This window comes from Artemia sp. Qi Xiang Cuo, chromosome 18 (assembly GCF_049724085.1).
Source record: "Artemia sp. Qi Xiang Cuo chromosome 18, ASM4972408v1, whole genome shotgun sequence".
Taxonomy (NCBI): Eukaryota; Metazoa; Arthropoda; class Branchiopoda; order Anostraca; family Artemiidae; genus Artemia; species Artemia sp. Qi Xiang Cuo.
Genome location: NC_142811.1, coordinates 59,848,881 through 59,865,795, shown reverse-complemented (window position 1 = coordinate 59,865,795; position 16,915 = coordinate 59,848,881). Strand labels below are relative to the sequence as shown.

Sequence of the window (16,915 nt, the reverse complement as noted above, 5' to 3'; positions counted from 1 at the left end):
TCCTGCAAACCCCCAACATTCCTCAAATCCTCAGGCAAACTCTCCCAAACTAACGGAACAACATGGCGAATTGAAAACCTAGACCTAGACGTGACCATAGCTGGTCTTCGCACCAACTGAGAAGATCGTGTCAAATGATCGTGAGTAGTAGACGCAAGACTAAACATTCCTGAAAAACATGATGGTAACTCCGAAGCTAAATATTTAAACATAAACAGAGCATTATAGAATACACATATTCCTGCCAACGGTTGAATTTTATACTCGCGGTAAAGATGCCTCACCGATACAGATATGTCAATTTGATTACTATACAGAACTCTAATTGCCATGTTTTGCGTTACACAGAATGGATGGAGGTGAGTTACGAATGTTTTCGACCAAACCATACAACAGTAAATGAGATATGGTTGAACCATAGAAAAATACAACATTCTCAGAATTTCACACGGAAAAAGATACCTAAGTTTACGGATAATACCAATATTACGAGACAATTTGCTGTTAACAGATGCAATATGGTCTTTAAAACTAAGGCTTTCATAAATTATAACACCAAGGTATCTAGTACTAGTAGATCTTACAATAGTATGGTGCCCTACTTCTATACTATTAATCCATGGATAATGTCCAGTAGTTCTACCATAAATCAAAAAATTCGACTTATTATGATTCAGTTTCAATTTATTTACTCGCATCCACTTTTCAATCGAAGAAATACCTTGTTTCAATATAGTCATCAACTCATTTTCAGTTCTAGCAGCTACGGTGAAATGGGCATCATCAGCAAAACATGGTAGAATTCCTTTAGTACCGTAAGTATCAAGGTCTAAAGAACAAGACACATTACTTGAAGCTCTACAAAGGTCATTAATATAAACCAAAAACAACAAAGGGCCCAAAACGGAACCCTGGGGTACTCCAATCGAAATATATTCGATTTTAGATGTAACTCCATCCATCACGACACACTGAGTCCTTCCACTAAGAAAACTAACTATCACATTTAAAAAATCACCACGTATACCACTACTATATAGCTTTTGAACTAGTATATCATGATCAACAGAGTCAACTGCTTTAGTAATATCCAAATATATCGAAGCTATCTTCAGACCCTTGTCTAAAGTATCATTAATAAAAGTTGTTAAAAACAAAACTCCATGCTCTGTAGAATGATGACTCCTAAACCCAAACTGACTAGAACTAAAAAATTGTCTGTTTTCGAAAAAACTTACCATCCTACCATGAATCAACTTTTCAAACACTCTAGAAATAAATAGCAGTAAAGAAATCGGTCTATAATCAGTCTATAATCACTAAAACAATTCTTATCCCCTCCTTTAAATATCGGGATAACATTCGCGCACTTTAGACAATCAGGAAATATTCCAGCTTTTAAACAATTATTTATCAGTCATAAAAAATTACTAGACATAACAGGTAAAATCGACTTCAAAGCCTTCAACGAAATAAAATCACCTCCTGATGCACCATTTTTCATATTATTTATAACATCAAATAACTCATCAATAGTTACAGATTTAAGATACGCAGACACATCACAATCTTCAGGTAGGAACTGACGAAAATCTCCATCTTGATCAAATACTGGCACCGATGATGACACACGCTGCCCAATAGTAGCGAAGTGATTACACATCTCATCTGCAACATTATTGTTCATTCCCATATTATCTGGACGGATCAAGACGCTACCAGGGCAAGTCACGGACTTAATTAATTTCCAAGTCTTACTCGGGTTACCCTCAACTTTTTTAAATTTAACCTTATAATATTCTACCTTAGCCAGTCGGAGTGCAGCATTTAACCTACTATTGTAAACTCTATATATTACTTTATCATGAGGATCATTGCTCCTTGTTGACAACTTATATAAAAAACGTCTTCTATTAACTGACTGTAACAAACTCTTTGTAATCCAACGTTTATTCGGAGACACCCTTCTCTTCTGTATTCCTGACACTTCACAACATTCCAAAAACGTATCCTTAATCTTACCATACCAAAGCTCAAACTTCAAATTTAAATCTACTTCTTCTTGTAAAAATTTAAAGTCTAACTGTTCTATCCTAAGCTTAAATCTTGAAATAGTATTTGAATCAACTATTAATTTCTTAGGCTTAGGGCGAGCATCACAATTAATATTAATATTCTTAAATATACCCGGAACTAATATAGCCAAACCAAAGTGATCCGAAACATCATTTAACACAACACTCGACGAATCATGGGGAACATTCAAAAATACATTATCAATTAGAGATGAAGATGAATCCGTCACTCTAGTACAAATATTATTTACAGCAGGATGCATCCCATAACCTAACATTAAATTCAAAAAATTCCGGTCTTTTAAATTAGATGCTAAAAATTTCAAATCAATGTTAAAATCTCCACACACAAAACACGGCATGTTCTTACGAGTTAGAAGGTCCATTTGTTGCTCTAATAATTCTAAAAAACAATCTACACTAGCTGAAGGGGGCGGTAACAAACAGCAATAAAAAATGGGTCACCATTCTTATCAACCTCCGTAACAAAACACTCAAAAATCATCTCTTTATTAACATACAAATCATCCCTAACCTTCACATTCAAATCAGTTCTAATATACAGGGCAAGTCCTCCATGCTGATGGTGAGTACGGTTCTTAACATACATATTATAATTTAAAATATCAAATAGTCCAGAATTTTTATTCATTAACCATGTTTCAGTAAGTGCAAGAATATGAAAATCAGATAGCATACACAGCTCCGACAAATAATCCAATGTACTATTTAACCCCTGACAATTCAAATGAAAAATGCCAAGTTTATCCGGTGCCAGTCTAGTATGTAAATCAACTGGGCACTTATAATTAACCTTCGGAAAAACATCATCTACCCCCATATCAAAATCCCTGTGAAGTATCCCTAATCCTAAATCCGAAACACTCAATGGATTATTCTCAAGCCAATCCAAACGATCATTACGAAAAATTACCATTTTTTATAAATATATATATATATATATATAAAAGAAAAGGAGGGTAGTTGCAACCAAACCTAACCAACTGAATAACTTACTATAACTCGGAGGGTCGGTGGTCCCGTTTCCAACGTAATCGAAGCTCCAGAAAAAACACAATATAACCTAAAAATAATAAGAAACATATTAACAAAATAGTATAAATAAACAAACGAATACAAAAAAAGTGAAAAATTGACACTAACACTAGCCTGTCACAATACAGGCTTACTGTTTCCATTACTGAATTCCAGAAAATTATAATTGAAGAAAACACAATGTTCTACCTGTGTCTACCACTTACCCATTCTAAATTCTAACAAAAACTAAATAAATGAGCAAAAAATAAAAACTTTTAATTTTTTTTCAAAAAACACAAAAACAAAAAAAAAATAACAAAACAAAAAAAAAAAAATTAAAAAAATCTTAATTAACCATTAATGATATAACCATCTATTGGTCACATAACTCAGGGATAGGCTCATCGTAACCAAATTTTGCCGCCACACCACCACGGTCGATCTCTATATATGGTGGAACTGTATTGGAAACCCATGATGAAACTCCTATAGCATTTAATCTAGATTTCTTTACCTTCAACTTCCTTCGAGCTTCGCGAACTGATATTGGTGCATCATCGCTAACAGATACATTTCTATGGTGTCCAATAACTTTACCTTTTAATTTCTTTCCGTTCTTAAGCACACTGACCTTCGCATCTCGAGAACCAACATCAACTTTAAAATACGGTTGCTCCTTACGGACATTACCAACAACTCGAAACCTCGGGACCATGGACAGACCTAGACCCTCCAACCATAACTGGCCAAAAAACGTTTTGGCTTGGGTGGTATTTTCGCAGGGAGCATTCCAAACGATAATATTCGTCTCTGTATGTCGATATTCAGATGCCATAAGCCGACGAGACAGATCTGCATTCCCGGTTTCATACTTTTTCGTTGCACTAGCGATAATTGACATTTGATTTCTTAAGTTTAGAACATCAGATTCAAGCTGTGTAACACGCGAACTCGTAGTATTAACTTCTGATTTTAGCTCAGACTGTGTATTCTCCACTGATACCATACGATTTTCTAACATTTTTATACTATCGTTTATAGAGTCTAGTTTTCTACCATTTTCAGTAAGTATTGTTAGCATCTTATCAAAATCATCCGCCAGGGTCTTCAGTGAAGCGACATCGTTATTCCCTTCAGATGAAACGGTCGAATTCAACAAACTGTTCTCAACAGACTGGGATCCTACTTGGACAGTTTTAGCAATCTTCCTTTTTCGCCCCATGGCAAGTGCAAATAAAATAAAATATGTAATCTCTTTTACCTATTCTGGCACCTATTATTTATTCACGTCGATGCGGACGTGCAGTTTGCTAAGCCACCGTTAATTTGGGCACGGCTAACACCCCTGTCTCCTGCACCGACGACTTCCAACAGCATTTGAATACCAAAGCTACCTCAGGAATCACAACCAACTTTCAGGAATACTCTGTAGCGTTTGCAAAATTCAACTAATCAAATATTTGCATTTCACTCCATTCCTCAGGGCAAGCGGTAAAGACACCTGAACTACTACTCAATCAGAGCTTGAGAGCATTGGTCAAATATGGTCCTGAAGCACAGGTGCTCCAAAAATCGGTGGAAATTTTTCTGGATTTTTTCCAGAGAAATCGCCTACAGATTGTTTTTGATACCCAACTGACTGACCATTTTCCAAACAATAGGCTCTATGAAAACTGTGGCTCAATCCCACTTTCTAGGGCTATAATAAGACAAAGGTTGAGATGGTTAGGGCATATTTCACAGATGAAGGATGTCAGATTGCCAAAGATTGTTGTTTTTGGCCAACTGTTTAGGGCTAAACAGAAAGCTGTTTGTCCATGGTTAGGGTGGGAGGATTTTGGGAAATGTGAATTTAATGGAAGGGTGCAGAGAGGGAGGCTTTGAGAAGATTGGGATAGAGGAGAAGCATGTGTAGCTGTGTTGGCCTCAGGCTATTTGGTGCTATAGTAAGTTGTTAGTAGTAGTAGTTGTATAAATCTTTTAGTTTTGTCATTTTTGAACATTATCAATAGTTCAGAGGTGGGACTTAAGGGCAAATAAGGAGAATGATGAACTGCTTTTATTTGATAAATTCATAGAAAATGGGCTAGATTATGCATAGCTTTAAAGCAAGAACATTAAAAAAAAGAGTTAAATATGCCTCCATGAAAGTGTATCAAATTGCACATTACTTTTAAGCAACAAAGGTAAATTTATGGGTAAACTTACTGAATAGGATAAAAGTCGCTGTTTTCCCATTCAATAATTTTTTTTTAATGTAATAACCACCATTTTTGCTATTGCATCCCATCCTTCTCTCCCAATAGACCAGATATAGCCTGAGGCAAAATATAAAATTTTCTTATTTTTTTTAATTGGGTTTGTTTGACATTGTGAACCAACTGTTGAAGAGAAACAAGCAACAAATTGATGCCAATCCACAAAATCAGCTAATTCTTGAATATAGCCTTGGCTATATCTGTTCTCAGCATGCTGGGGGGGGGGGTAGCTTTTCGAAAATTGCAAGAGCAGTGACTATTTGTTTTTGTTTCTTGAAAAAAAAACACCTTATATAGGCAGATATGAATTTAGCCCTCTATATTTATAGATCAGAGCCAGATATAATGTTTGAAATGGTCTTTGCAATGTTTGATATTTGATGAAATAAAAAAGCAGGAAGAAATAAAACAATTTCAAACATTTAAAAAATTTACTTGATAATAGAATGTTGAAACTTGAATATTGAATCAAACAATTTAACCATACAATGTGAAACTGCTTTTGAGGTAAATCTGTGAGTTTTAATTGCTTTTGACATTTTTTCCGACCTTTTAGATTATTTTTTTTTTTTTTACTTATATTAGCTAGCTTTTTTTGTCTGTGCATTTTGACTATAGTGCTAACTTGACTCATCTGGTTATGTGGTAACCATTTTTCAGATATATAAATATTATAAAAAAGTATATTTGGAAGGCCAGTTAGAAATATTAAATGCTTGATTATTGAAAGGCCAGGAAGACTGATTGATCATCTTTGTGATTTGACTGTAGATCTGTAGATATCAAGCTGGGGTTAGCAGATCCTCCCTTGCTTGTGCCATATCGATTAGCCCTATCCCTTTGCCATATCCTTTGTGCCATATCCCTTGCTTGTGCCATATCATTTTAACTTTATCGCACTCAAAGTGGGCAAGGGTAGAGTTATTGACTATTTGTTCCATAAGTTACCATGCTGCTTTATATGTTTACTATATTTAAAAGGGTCACCTTTTCTTCTTTCTTTGCATAGGAATAATGCTAGTCCTCTTCCATTTCTCTGGGACCTCACCAAGTCTTAGGGATATTCGGAAGGATCCCAAATGTAGTTAGATCATTTTACCAATGCTGCTTTAGGTCAATTTTACCAACATTCCAAAGTGGTTGCATCTGCAGCAGAATGTGGCTGTGTCTTAAAGTCACAATTTACCTGTAATTAAACCATCAGTAGTTTATCTATAGCCCAAATAAAGACATGGGAAGGGGTTTTGAAGATCTTATCTCTGTCAGTTCTCCTTTGTAGGGCTTTAAAGATTTTGTGAAGACAGGTTGTTATGCCTGGTTTAATTTTGAAAGAATCTTTTTTCAGATGTCTAGCTTACCCTATTTGATTTGCTTGTATTGTAGGTCTTGGCAAACAACTCCCTGAGCTTGAGTTTTGGTCTAAGCCAAACTTGAGTTTTATTGAAAGATATAATCAACTGTCCTAGATTATTTCAAACCTTACAAACATGCCGGGTGCAGAGGTAAATGGCAAAGGGAAGGGTGCCGGCAGAAAGTTTTCCAGGGGGGCAGACGCCGAAATAGCAGTGGTGGTTGGATGAGAGTTTATGTGGTTTAGGGCACCAAACTACAACTTTACCCCAAAGAGGACGAAATTGCAATCAATTTAAAATCCTGAGAATTTAAATTAACTATAACTATATTTTAGGTTTCCCAGTTGCAAAAGAAGTTATGCTACTCAGTGGTAGCGAAGTATTAAATGCTTGATGATTGAATGGCCAGGAAGACTGATTGATCATCTTTGTGATTTGACTGTAGAAAGGTTGAATGACTTTGTGATTCAGCCAAGTTGATTCTCTTTATTTTTAATGAAACTAGGCTATGTTTGGTGATCTGTAATTGCGTATCAGCTATAATGAGGGGTTGGGGTGACACGTTTTTTAGGTGGGGGTAGGGTAGATTCCTACAAAAGTACATTTTAATGGACAATTTGCTTACTCTTCACGAGGCTTCAGATAAACGTTGAAAGGAAACGTTGGGGAGTAGGAATTAATTAAAATGTTTCGCTATACAGCTAAAATGTTACATTCCCATATCTACCAGCACAGAGGTGGAAGGGCAAGGCAGGTCATCATCAGCCCCGCCTTCAAATTTCTTTGGGGTGACAAATACTGCTATGAACTTAGTTTTCAGCAATTTTGAATGATGATATTCTTCTTTTTCTATTTATATGAAGTACCTCAATGTATTTAAAAGAAATGTATGTAATGTATTTATTGATAAGAAAATCCCATTGTAGATGTTGTGATGGCTTCACTTACGTAGAACATCAAAAGTTTCACAAAATGTCCATTCATACAAACAATAATACTCCTTTTCATCCAACCAAAATTCTTTAGTAGTAATATTAGCAAGGACTTTTCACCAAAATTACGGTTCATCACCAATTTTTTAAGTATATTCAAATTTTATCCAAAATTAAATTACAAATTTAAACGTAGGACGATACTAATGAACGTATAATTATTGATTTATTACTGGGTATGATTTGGTATGATTTATTTACTGGGTATTATTGGGAAAACAATCAGAAATTAAATAAAAAAGCTTTTCAACTGAAAGCAAGGAAAAGATTTGAAACCTATTTGAACAGATTATTATTTGTATGAAGGGATTATTCTTTGTATGACAGATTTATTCTTTGTATGGTCTCCTCCTTAGCTCTTTACTCTTTACTGTGAAGTTTGGCTTTTCCTAGTTTTTAAGAAAATTGGAAAAAAAATTCAAAGCACTAAAAAATCCTTTTTGAATGAGCAAGGTGTCGAGAAGGGCAATCCCCCTTATATACAGAGTAATTTATATTTGTTTTAACTTTTAAACTTGCTCCTTACTTTAGTTGAAAAACCTTTTCTGTTTGTTTAATTATGGTACATTTTGCGAAACTATAAAGTTTTATGAATACAATAATTTTGGTAACGCAGTAAAAACGGTCAATATTTCAATGATCTCTGTTTGGATTTTGATGGGTAATCAAACAGTTTGTGTTTTTTCCCCTAGGGGTGATCGCATAGACCCAGTGGGCCTAGAACGTCGGGAAACGGCTCATTCTGACGGAAATGAAAAGTTCAAGTACCCTTTTTAAGTGACCACAAAACTTGGAGGGAATCTAGGCCCCCTCCCATGCCACTTTTTCCCAAAATCGTCCTGTCCAAATTTTGAGACAGCTTTTTTGTTCAGCATAGTTGAAAGGCTATGTCTTTGGAGATAAAATGACCCCCTACAGCCCCTGGGGAAAGGTTATAAAATTCGCCCATTGTTTTATTTCTTATTGAGAAGTATGCATACATTTTTCGGGTGGGGAGTGGAGGACAAATTTTCTGCTGGGAGAATTTTCAGTGAAGAGGATAGTTTCCAGGTGGTGAAACTTTCAGAGGAAATTTTACACTGGGTGAATTTGCCAGAATTCATATACAAAATTTCTTTATATGTCTTGCTTTCTGTTAACCAGTTTAATTTTACGTATGGGTTTGTCAAGGGTAACTTTCCAAAATAAATTTCCGCCAGGACTGGGTTGTCCAAAATGTATTTCTGAAGGAAAGGACATTTTTCCGCGGAGGTAGAGCCAGATATCCTGACTTTAGTGAAAAAACGAAAAAACAAGAAAAAGAAAAAACAAGTTTTGTCAACTGATAGTAAAGAACAACATTAATACTTTAAACAAACAGAAATTATTGCGTATATGAGGGGGTTGCCCCTCCTCAACATCTCTCTCTCTTTAAGCTAAAGTTTAAATTTTGTCCCAATATTTTAAAAACGACTCCTGAAACACAAGGTCGTTTAATTGGAAGAATAAGTAACTTTTTTTTTAAAGTGCCAATAAACTGTAGCGTGATGATTGAGCTGCTGAGAAGGGGGGGGGGCAGCCCCCGTCATATACGTAATAATTTCTGTTTGTTTTAAGTTTTAATGCTGCTCCTGGCTTTCAGTTGAAAAAACTTAATTTTTTATTCATTATTTAATGAAGCTTAGAGACAAGAATTTTCTAAAGGCAATGGAAAAAGTATGTCAACTAAAGTAAAAGTATATAAAAATGAAAAAAGTAAGTAATTACAAAAAATAATCAAAACAATAGCCTACTTACAAAAACTAAAATATAAACTCCCAGCATTCAGTTCTGTTGAGCAATGCTGAAGTATTGGATCAGAATATTGACATTTTTGAGCTTGGTTATCAAACACCAAAATATTTAATGCCTTGAGACTCAGTGTTTATAAAAAGTAGCGCATTATGAAAGTAGTTTGTTCAAAACAAAACATTAAAACTACGATTATGAAAATCGAATAAACATCTGTTATTAAATGTTTTTAATTTAATTTTGAATACTAAAAATCAATATATTTGACACCTTTATACTTCATAACTGTAAAACTCCCGGAAAAAAAAATAACCAAATGATGATAAAACACATACAAAAACTAAGATATAAACTCCCACAAAACATATCACAAAAAAAAATCACACAAAACAATAGCCTATTTACAAAAACTAAGATATAAACTCCCAGCATTTAGTTCTGTTGAGCAATGCCAAAGTGTTGGATGGAAATTTTTTAACAATATTGACAATTTTGAACTTGGTTATCAAACACCAAAATATTTAATGCCTTTAGATGCAGTGTTCATAAAAGCTACGCATTATCAAAGTAGTTTGTTCAAAGTAAAACATTAAAACTAAGATAAAGAAAATCAAATAAAAATTTTTAATTCAATATTTTCAATATAGTTTTGAATACCAAAAGCTAGTATATTTGACACCTTTATACTTCATAACTGTAAAAAATTAAATCATTTTCAAAGTGACAACTAGGTACAATCACTCCTATCACTCCTGTCGATACAATCACTCCTGGAAAAAAAATGGTAATAAAACACAAAAAACGTATCCGTTAAGGACGAAAATACAGAAATTGCCGAAATTCCGTTCAAGGGAAATATTTCTGATTATAGTGGCTTCATATATCAGCTCATGGGTACTCTTGCAATGCAAACAAAAGTTGACGGCAAATTTTTGCCGAAATTATCCCTTATTAAGTTGTTTTCCTTGTGTTTTCTATAAATATACGAACTTTCTCGTGTTCTAATAACTGCACTAATTACTAAGAAACAGATATAAATTTAGGCTCACCATAAAAAGCTGAATGTTATCAATAGTTAGGCTCTTATACTTTCGTTATTGACAAGGATCGTTATTTACTTACCATTCATAACTATGAAGAATTTGATTTTTTTTTTTTTTTTTTTTTTTTTTTTTTTTTTTGCTCCAACCAAATCGTGTAGAAAAATGTTTGTGAAAGGGTTACTCATTCACAAATTAGAACTTATATTTTCCTTATTATGGGTCAAAATCTATTGGCAGGCAGCCAACAAGGGGGCAACAAACGTTTTCCATGGTTTTTCCCAATTCTGCTCTCTTTCCTTTGGTTTCCTTATGATCTCTTTATAGTCCCAAATTTTGCAGGGGGGCATGACCCCCCTCCCCCCCCCCTCTTGCCGGCGCCCATGGCAGTGGGAGACCATGGAATCAAATGGGGAGGAAAAAAGTCTCCTGGACTTAGATTATGCTCATGATTTAGGCATCCTAGATGAAAATGTGATCAAAATGAATGAACTTCTAGAGGTTTTGCCAGTGCAGGGTGCTAGAATAGGTTTGAAAATTAATGTTAAGAAGACTAAGTCACTAAGGCTAGGAATAAGTGAAGATGAAAAGGTGACGTTGGGTAACGAAAAGATTGATCAGATGGACAGCTTCACTTACCTTGGTAGTATTTTTTAGTAAAGATGGTGGGAGCAGTGAAGATGTTAAAAATAGAATAGCCAAGGCTCATGGTGTTTTTTCACAGTTAAAAAAAAAGCTTGGAAGAATAGGAAGATAAGTCTGCAAACTAAGATTAGAATATTAGAAGCTACAGTGATGATAGTGCTCAAATATAGCTCTGTAGCATGGGCGCTGCGAAAAGCGAATAAAGATTTGCTAGATGTTTTACTGTCAGATGGGTACCCAGCTGACTGACCGTATTTCAAACAACAGGTTGTACGAAAAGTTTGGTTCATTACCGCTCTCTAGGGCTACAATGAAAATAAGGTTGAGGTAGCTAGGGCATTTTGTGCGGATGAAGGGTGACAGATTGCCAAAGATTGTCCTTTTCGGCCAACCGTCTAGGGCTAAACAGAAAGCAGGTCGTCCGCGGTTGGGTTGGGAGAATGTCGTAAAGAGAGATTTAAAGGAAATGAGAACTTCCTGGAACGGTATAAAAAGGGAGGCTTTGAATAGATTGGGATGGAGGAGGAGTGTGCATAGCTCGTTGACCTCAGGTGGCTTGGTGCTGTGGTGAGTTGTTAGTAGTAGTAGTAGTATGAAAATGTGTCCTAGATAGAGGGAGGGATGAGAAAGGTGCTTAATAAAACCTTCCTAGCTGTGGTTTGAGTTGTAGACCCATTCTAGAAAGCGGTATTTGTCTAGATTAAAGCTTTTTGTGCAGGTGAAAAGCTTTCAAACTGTAATTTTACCCAAATTAGGGGAGAGGAAAGTATATTAAAGCTTCCACCTCACTAACAATGAAGGCTTAATAGTTCTGTGAAGAAAGATTATGCCTATCGTAAATAAAAATTTTTTTTTTTTTTTTTGAGTTTGGCTTAAGAGTCTGTTTTTCTTGAGCTAGCCAATAGGCCTTGGCAAAATAGGTCTCAGGATTTGGTCCTGGTTCTTAGCCAAATTTGGATTTTGTTCAAAGTTTTGCGCAATTTCCCTAGAATCATTCAAACTCCAGAAGTAGGAAAAGAGTGAGGGGGGGGGTGGGAGTAAGATAGATACCCTTCCTCTATAGACCTTTATTTTAGCAATAAGTACATTTATAGAAGTTGTCTTCATGCAGCACAACATTTTCTCCATTTTTTTTAAATGTTTCCTGGAAAGGAAAAGGATAGAAATTGATGTTCAAAAATATCTTCTTAGGCCCTGTTTTGATTGTAAATCCTTCCCTGAACAGGTATTCCAAATGGAGGGAGGTAGAATCAGAGAATTCGCCGTAGGTTTAGAGAATGCTTTCTTTTTTGGATTTTCATAAAAAAAATCATCACCCTTTAGATTTTGAAAAAAAACCTTCTTTTGAATCTTCATGAAAAAAATAAATAAAAGAAATATCCTGATCCTCTTGTACTTATTTGTAAATTGGCATCCCTTTCACTGAAAGTTTCATCCTCCTTGCTCAGTGACTTTTCAAGTGAACGAATGCCTTAAAACTACCATTTATTTTGTTAAATGAAGATTGCAGTAAGTCTAGGAATGCTAATTTCAGGAAGTTGTGACAGCAGATTCCTTTAGATTTTTCTGTTTTGCTTATTGCTTATTATTTATTTTGCTAAATATATTTGTTGGCTTGACAGAGAATTCTGATGACCCTGTTTCTGCTTGACAAATTACTTGTAAACATAAGTAAAAATTGCATAAAATTTAACTATACAAACAACAGGGAGGAGGCCCAATTCTGCTGCTCTTACTGATCACTTGTTCACCATTTCAAGTGATGTTTGGCTTTCTATTCAGAGAAAGGGGGGATTGATCAATGTGGCTTTGTACTTATAAAATTGAAAAAAGATGCATTTTGTTTTTGTGTGTGTGCTATGTAGGCCTATGACAGAATAGATGAATCAAGAGAGTGCCTAACTAGACTCATACTGAACATTAAAAGACAATAGGAGGGAGACTAATGGTCTTTAAGTTTTCCAATAATTTTTAGATAATATAGGTCAATTATCAAATAATTATTTTCAATCATAAATATAGAGGAAAAACATTATGTATACATTTTTGAATGATTTAAAAAGTGTACCAGACTCTGGAGGAAAATACTGCTTTATTTTTAGTTCCTGGATATATATCTGTCTGCAATATTACTTATTTAAGACCTCAGAGTAAATTTATCTGTTGGGGTTGAAAAATGACGGTGTTAGAAAAATTTAGCAACACTGAACCTCATTGTCAAAAATCTGAAGAGATCATGTTTATCAACATAGCTGGATAGAAAGTACAATAAGAGTGGTAAGAGAGAAAAAATGTCTCTTGCATTGATTTAGTAGGAATTAAAATGGCATTCTGTGGCTTTGTTAAATGTGGCAACACTGTCCATGTTAACTCAGAAAATGTAGCATCACTCAATACTGAAAAAAAAAAAAATTCGAAACTAGGTTAATTTTAATTTGCTAAAATCTGATTGTCAGTTAATGGACTTATTTGGATTCAATCTAAAAATTTATAACGTTAGGCAGATTGTTTTATTTTAAAACTTTCTTTTATTGATTGTAAAATAGTTAGGGATTTGTATGTAAGCAGAATGTAGATTATTTATAAAACTAATGTCATTATAACCATTGCACTTGTTAAAAGAATTTCTTTATCTTCAGTCCAGTATAAAAGAGAGGGTAAAAAAAATGAATAGCCTACAACTAGAATTTTGTTTTAGTTATTTGTAATTGATTTTATGGTTTTGTTTGGCACTGCTAGATGGAGTTAGTTGTTTTTCTTGAAGATTAACTTCAGTTCCCTCTTCTATCAGTTTCCCATACATTGATCCCTTCAAAATGGAAATGACAAACCAAAGAAGAAGAAAGCCTACAGAGAGAAGAAAGGCGAAATACCAATCACATATGCTACATTATTAACTATTGTTTCAGCTTGAGGCCATCTTTTTCAGAGGTGTAGGGAGGAGAAGGAAGTGGCAAGGGGGCATACTTGTCCCCAGACCAAGCATTTGCTGAGGGATCATTTAGAGTATGTATATGCTATAAATAGTTTGTGAAGTAGCAGATGGTGTCTTATGGAGGAAAGCTAATAATGCAGCTAGGAATATTTGTGTAAAGGAGAGAAGAGGAGGGGTTTGCACAAATAGTATTTGAATTATAGATTATGCTGAAATAAGAGAAGTGTAAAGAAAGCAGAGTAAATACTAAATATGAATTAAGAAGGTGTGACATTTGGAAGTTTCAGCCAGATGGCATAATAGAAAAAAAAGAAAAGAAAAAATTAGGAGGAATATTCAATCTGCACTTGTCCCAGCTAAACATAGGAATGGGGCCACAATAAGTTTTTAGGAAAGAGTTACAGACAAATGGGCAGAACATTTCGAGAATATACTAAACCAGAAAAAGTTACAGGAAATTAAGTAGAAAAGAATGAACAAGTTTGCGAAGGGAAGGGAAGGAAGGAAGAATTATGGAAGGGAAGGAACTTTGGAAGGGAAGGAAGATTTATTTCGTGAGGAAGAATTAGAGACAGTACTTGAAAGGATAAAAAAAAAGACCCAAGGTGCTGATAGTAGGCTATGGTAAATGAGTTTTTTAACTATGGTGGTTGTTAAGCTAGGGAAAAATTATTGGATATTATGAGTTCGTTTTTAAAAAAGGGGGAAGCACCTGACGATTTTAGGAAAACTTTAATCAAATACCTCTATAAGAAAGGTCATAAGACTGAGTGTGGTGATTACAGAAGCATTAGCCTGGTTTCTGTAAGAAGTAAATTACTTATTATGATTTAGACTTGAAGATGCTGTAGATAAAGTTTTGAAAAAATAGTAGTGTGGATTTAGGAAGAGGAGAGGGTGTAACAACCAAATTTTTACCCTTAGACTAATAATTATCATGACTCAGACACCTAAATCATAAACGGCATAAGATATATCCTAGTCATTAGCGTTTTACTGAAAACTAAACAGGATTAGGAGCAGAAGAGCCTTAGGTAGCCTGCAGAAAACAGAAACCTAATTTATAAGGCTCTCATTTTTTTTTTTTACTGACCATGAAATCAGTAAATTTAACTTAAACGTTTAAGTTTAACTTAAACGTTAAACGCTTAGCATTTTTACACGTTAAAATGCTTGGGGGAGTAAATTTAAGAGACAGAGGAGAAGGTCAGCTTTTCAATGAGTCAAATTCCGTGTGGTGATGACTTAGCAAGCATTTAAAAATATTCTCGATTTGGTATTATTATGTGAAACATTATTAACAAATAATAAGTAAATTATTTACTGTATAAATAATAAGCAAATGTTTTGTCTACATAGAATGATCAATTTGTACTTTCTTTCTAGAAAAATGTCACGTGCAAAGAAAGCTAGGAAGTTTGCGAGCATGAAGCGCATGATCAGCAATAAAGATGCTCGTCTAAAAGAAAATCAGGGAGTGGCTCCAAAGAAAAAGGTCAAACCGAATGAACTGCAAATCAATGAGACACCACAAGGATCATCTGCCCTCTTTTTCCAGTACAACACTCAACTTGGACCCCCTTATCACATTATCATAGATACAAATTTCATCAATTTCTCCATAAAAAACAAGCTTGACATTGTCAAAACAATGATGGACTGTCTCTATGCCAAATGCATTCCATATTTGACTGATTGTGTTTTGGCTGAATTGGAGAAACTGGGAGCTAAATACCGAGTGGCATTGAAGATAGTGAAGGATCCAAGGTTTGAGCGGCTTCCCTGTCTTCACAAGGGGACATATGCTGATGACTGCATTGTGCAAAGGGTGAATCAGCATAAGTGTTTTATTGTGGCGACATGTGACAAGGATTTAAAACTCAGGATAAGGAAGATACCGGGTGTTCCTATTATGTGCATTTCACAGCGTCGTTATACTGTTGAAAGAATGCCTGATGCTTATGGAGATCCTAAACAATAAATTAGTTAACTTTTAACTTTCTTTGTTTTATTTAGACCTTATAGTTCCAAGGATATCAAGCATTTAGGTTTACTCATATACAAAAACTAAGTTTAGTTATATTTAAAATAAAAAGGTAAATGCAAACTTTGGAATCAAGGACGTACAGTGGGAGTAGCGGCGAGATTTCCTAAAATCCTGAATATTCAAAACTTCTGGGCACTTATTATTCAAATATTTTTTATTTATTGTTCCTCTCCCCCCTCAAAAAAATTGATCAACATTTAACTTTCTTTTTTGTTTTGTTTAAACCTTGTAGTTGCAAGGGCATCAAGGATTTAGGTTTGGCCTACTCACACATGAAAACTGTGATTTTCTGAATTTCGGTTTTAGGGGTAATATCCCATTTTGTCAGTGTTACCACGTTGAATGAGTAAATAAGCAAATTTTATAAGTTAAGTTCGACAACGCTTTTCGGTAAATGTTTATATTAACAGACAATTCAGATAACAAACTAATATCAGAATTTCATCCTGAATCCAAATATGAAATTCGTGTCCGTCGCAAATTCTTTTCAGAAATACTTTTAATTCTCTTGTTTTGTTTTACAGAAGCGCCATTTTGTTGAGCGGCGATCGAAGTATTTCCTGACATATTAATTGGCGGCTCAACAAAATGGCAAAACGAAACCAGCGAATCAATAACATGAAAATTAAAAGTATTTCTGAGAAGAGTTCGAAACAGGAACGAATGTCATTTCTGGATTCAGGATGCAATTCTGATTGTAAAGCTAAGTTTGCTATCTGTAAAGGTAAGTAAGCAATCTGAATTATTTACCCGCTTTTCATCC

The 16,915-nt window shown here is 34.6% G+C and overlaps 1 protein-coding gene across 2 annotated transcripts in view; it reads left to right on the top strand.

The window, feature by feature from the left end:
• Positions 1-16,102, top strand: part of Bka (FCF1 rRNA-processing protein Bka) — a 28,143-nt gene extending 12,041 nt beyond the window's left edge. The window contains exons 2-3 of one of the 2 annotated variants that reach the window (XM_089103932.1): positions 7,059-7,172; positions 15,492-16,102. In XM_089103932.1, the coding sequence (XP_088960058.1) occupies positions 7,117-7,172; positions 15,492-16,086 (651 nt within the window). In that variant the 5' untranslated portion in view covers positions 7,059-7,116 and the 3' untranslated portion in view covers positions 16,087-16,102. The remainder of the gene's footprint in view (positions 1-7,058; positions 7,173-15,491) is intronic. The other variant, XM_089103933.1, reaches the window with a different exon arrangement.
• The last annotated feature ends 813 nt before the right edge of the window (positions 16,103-16,915 follow it).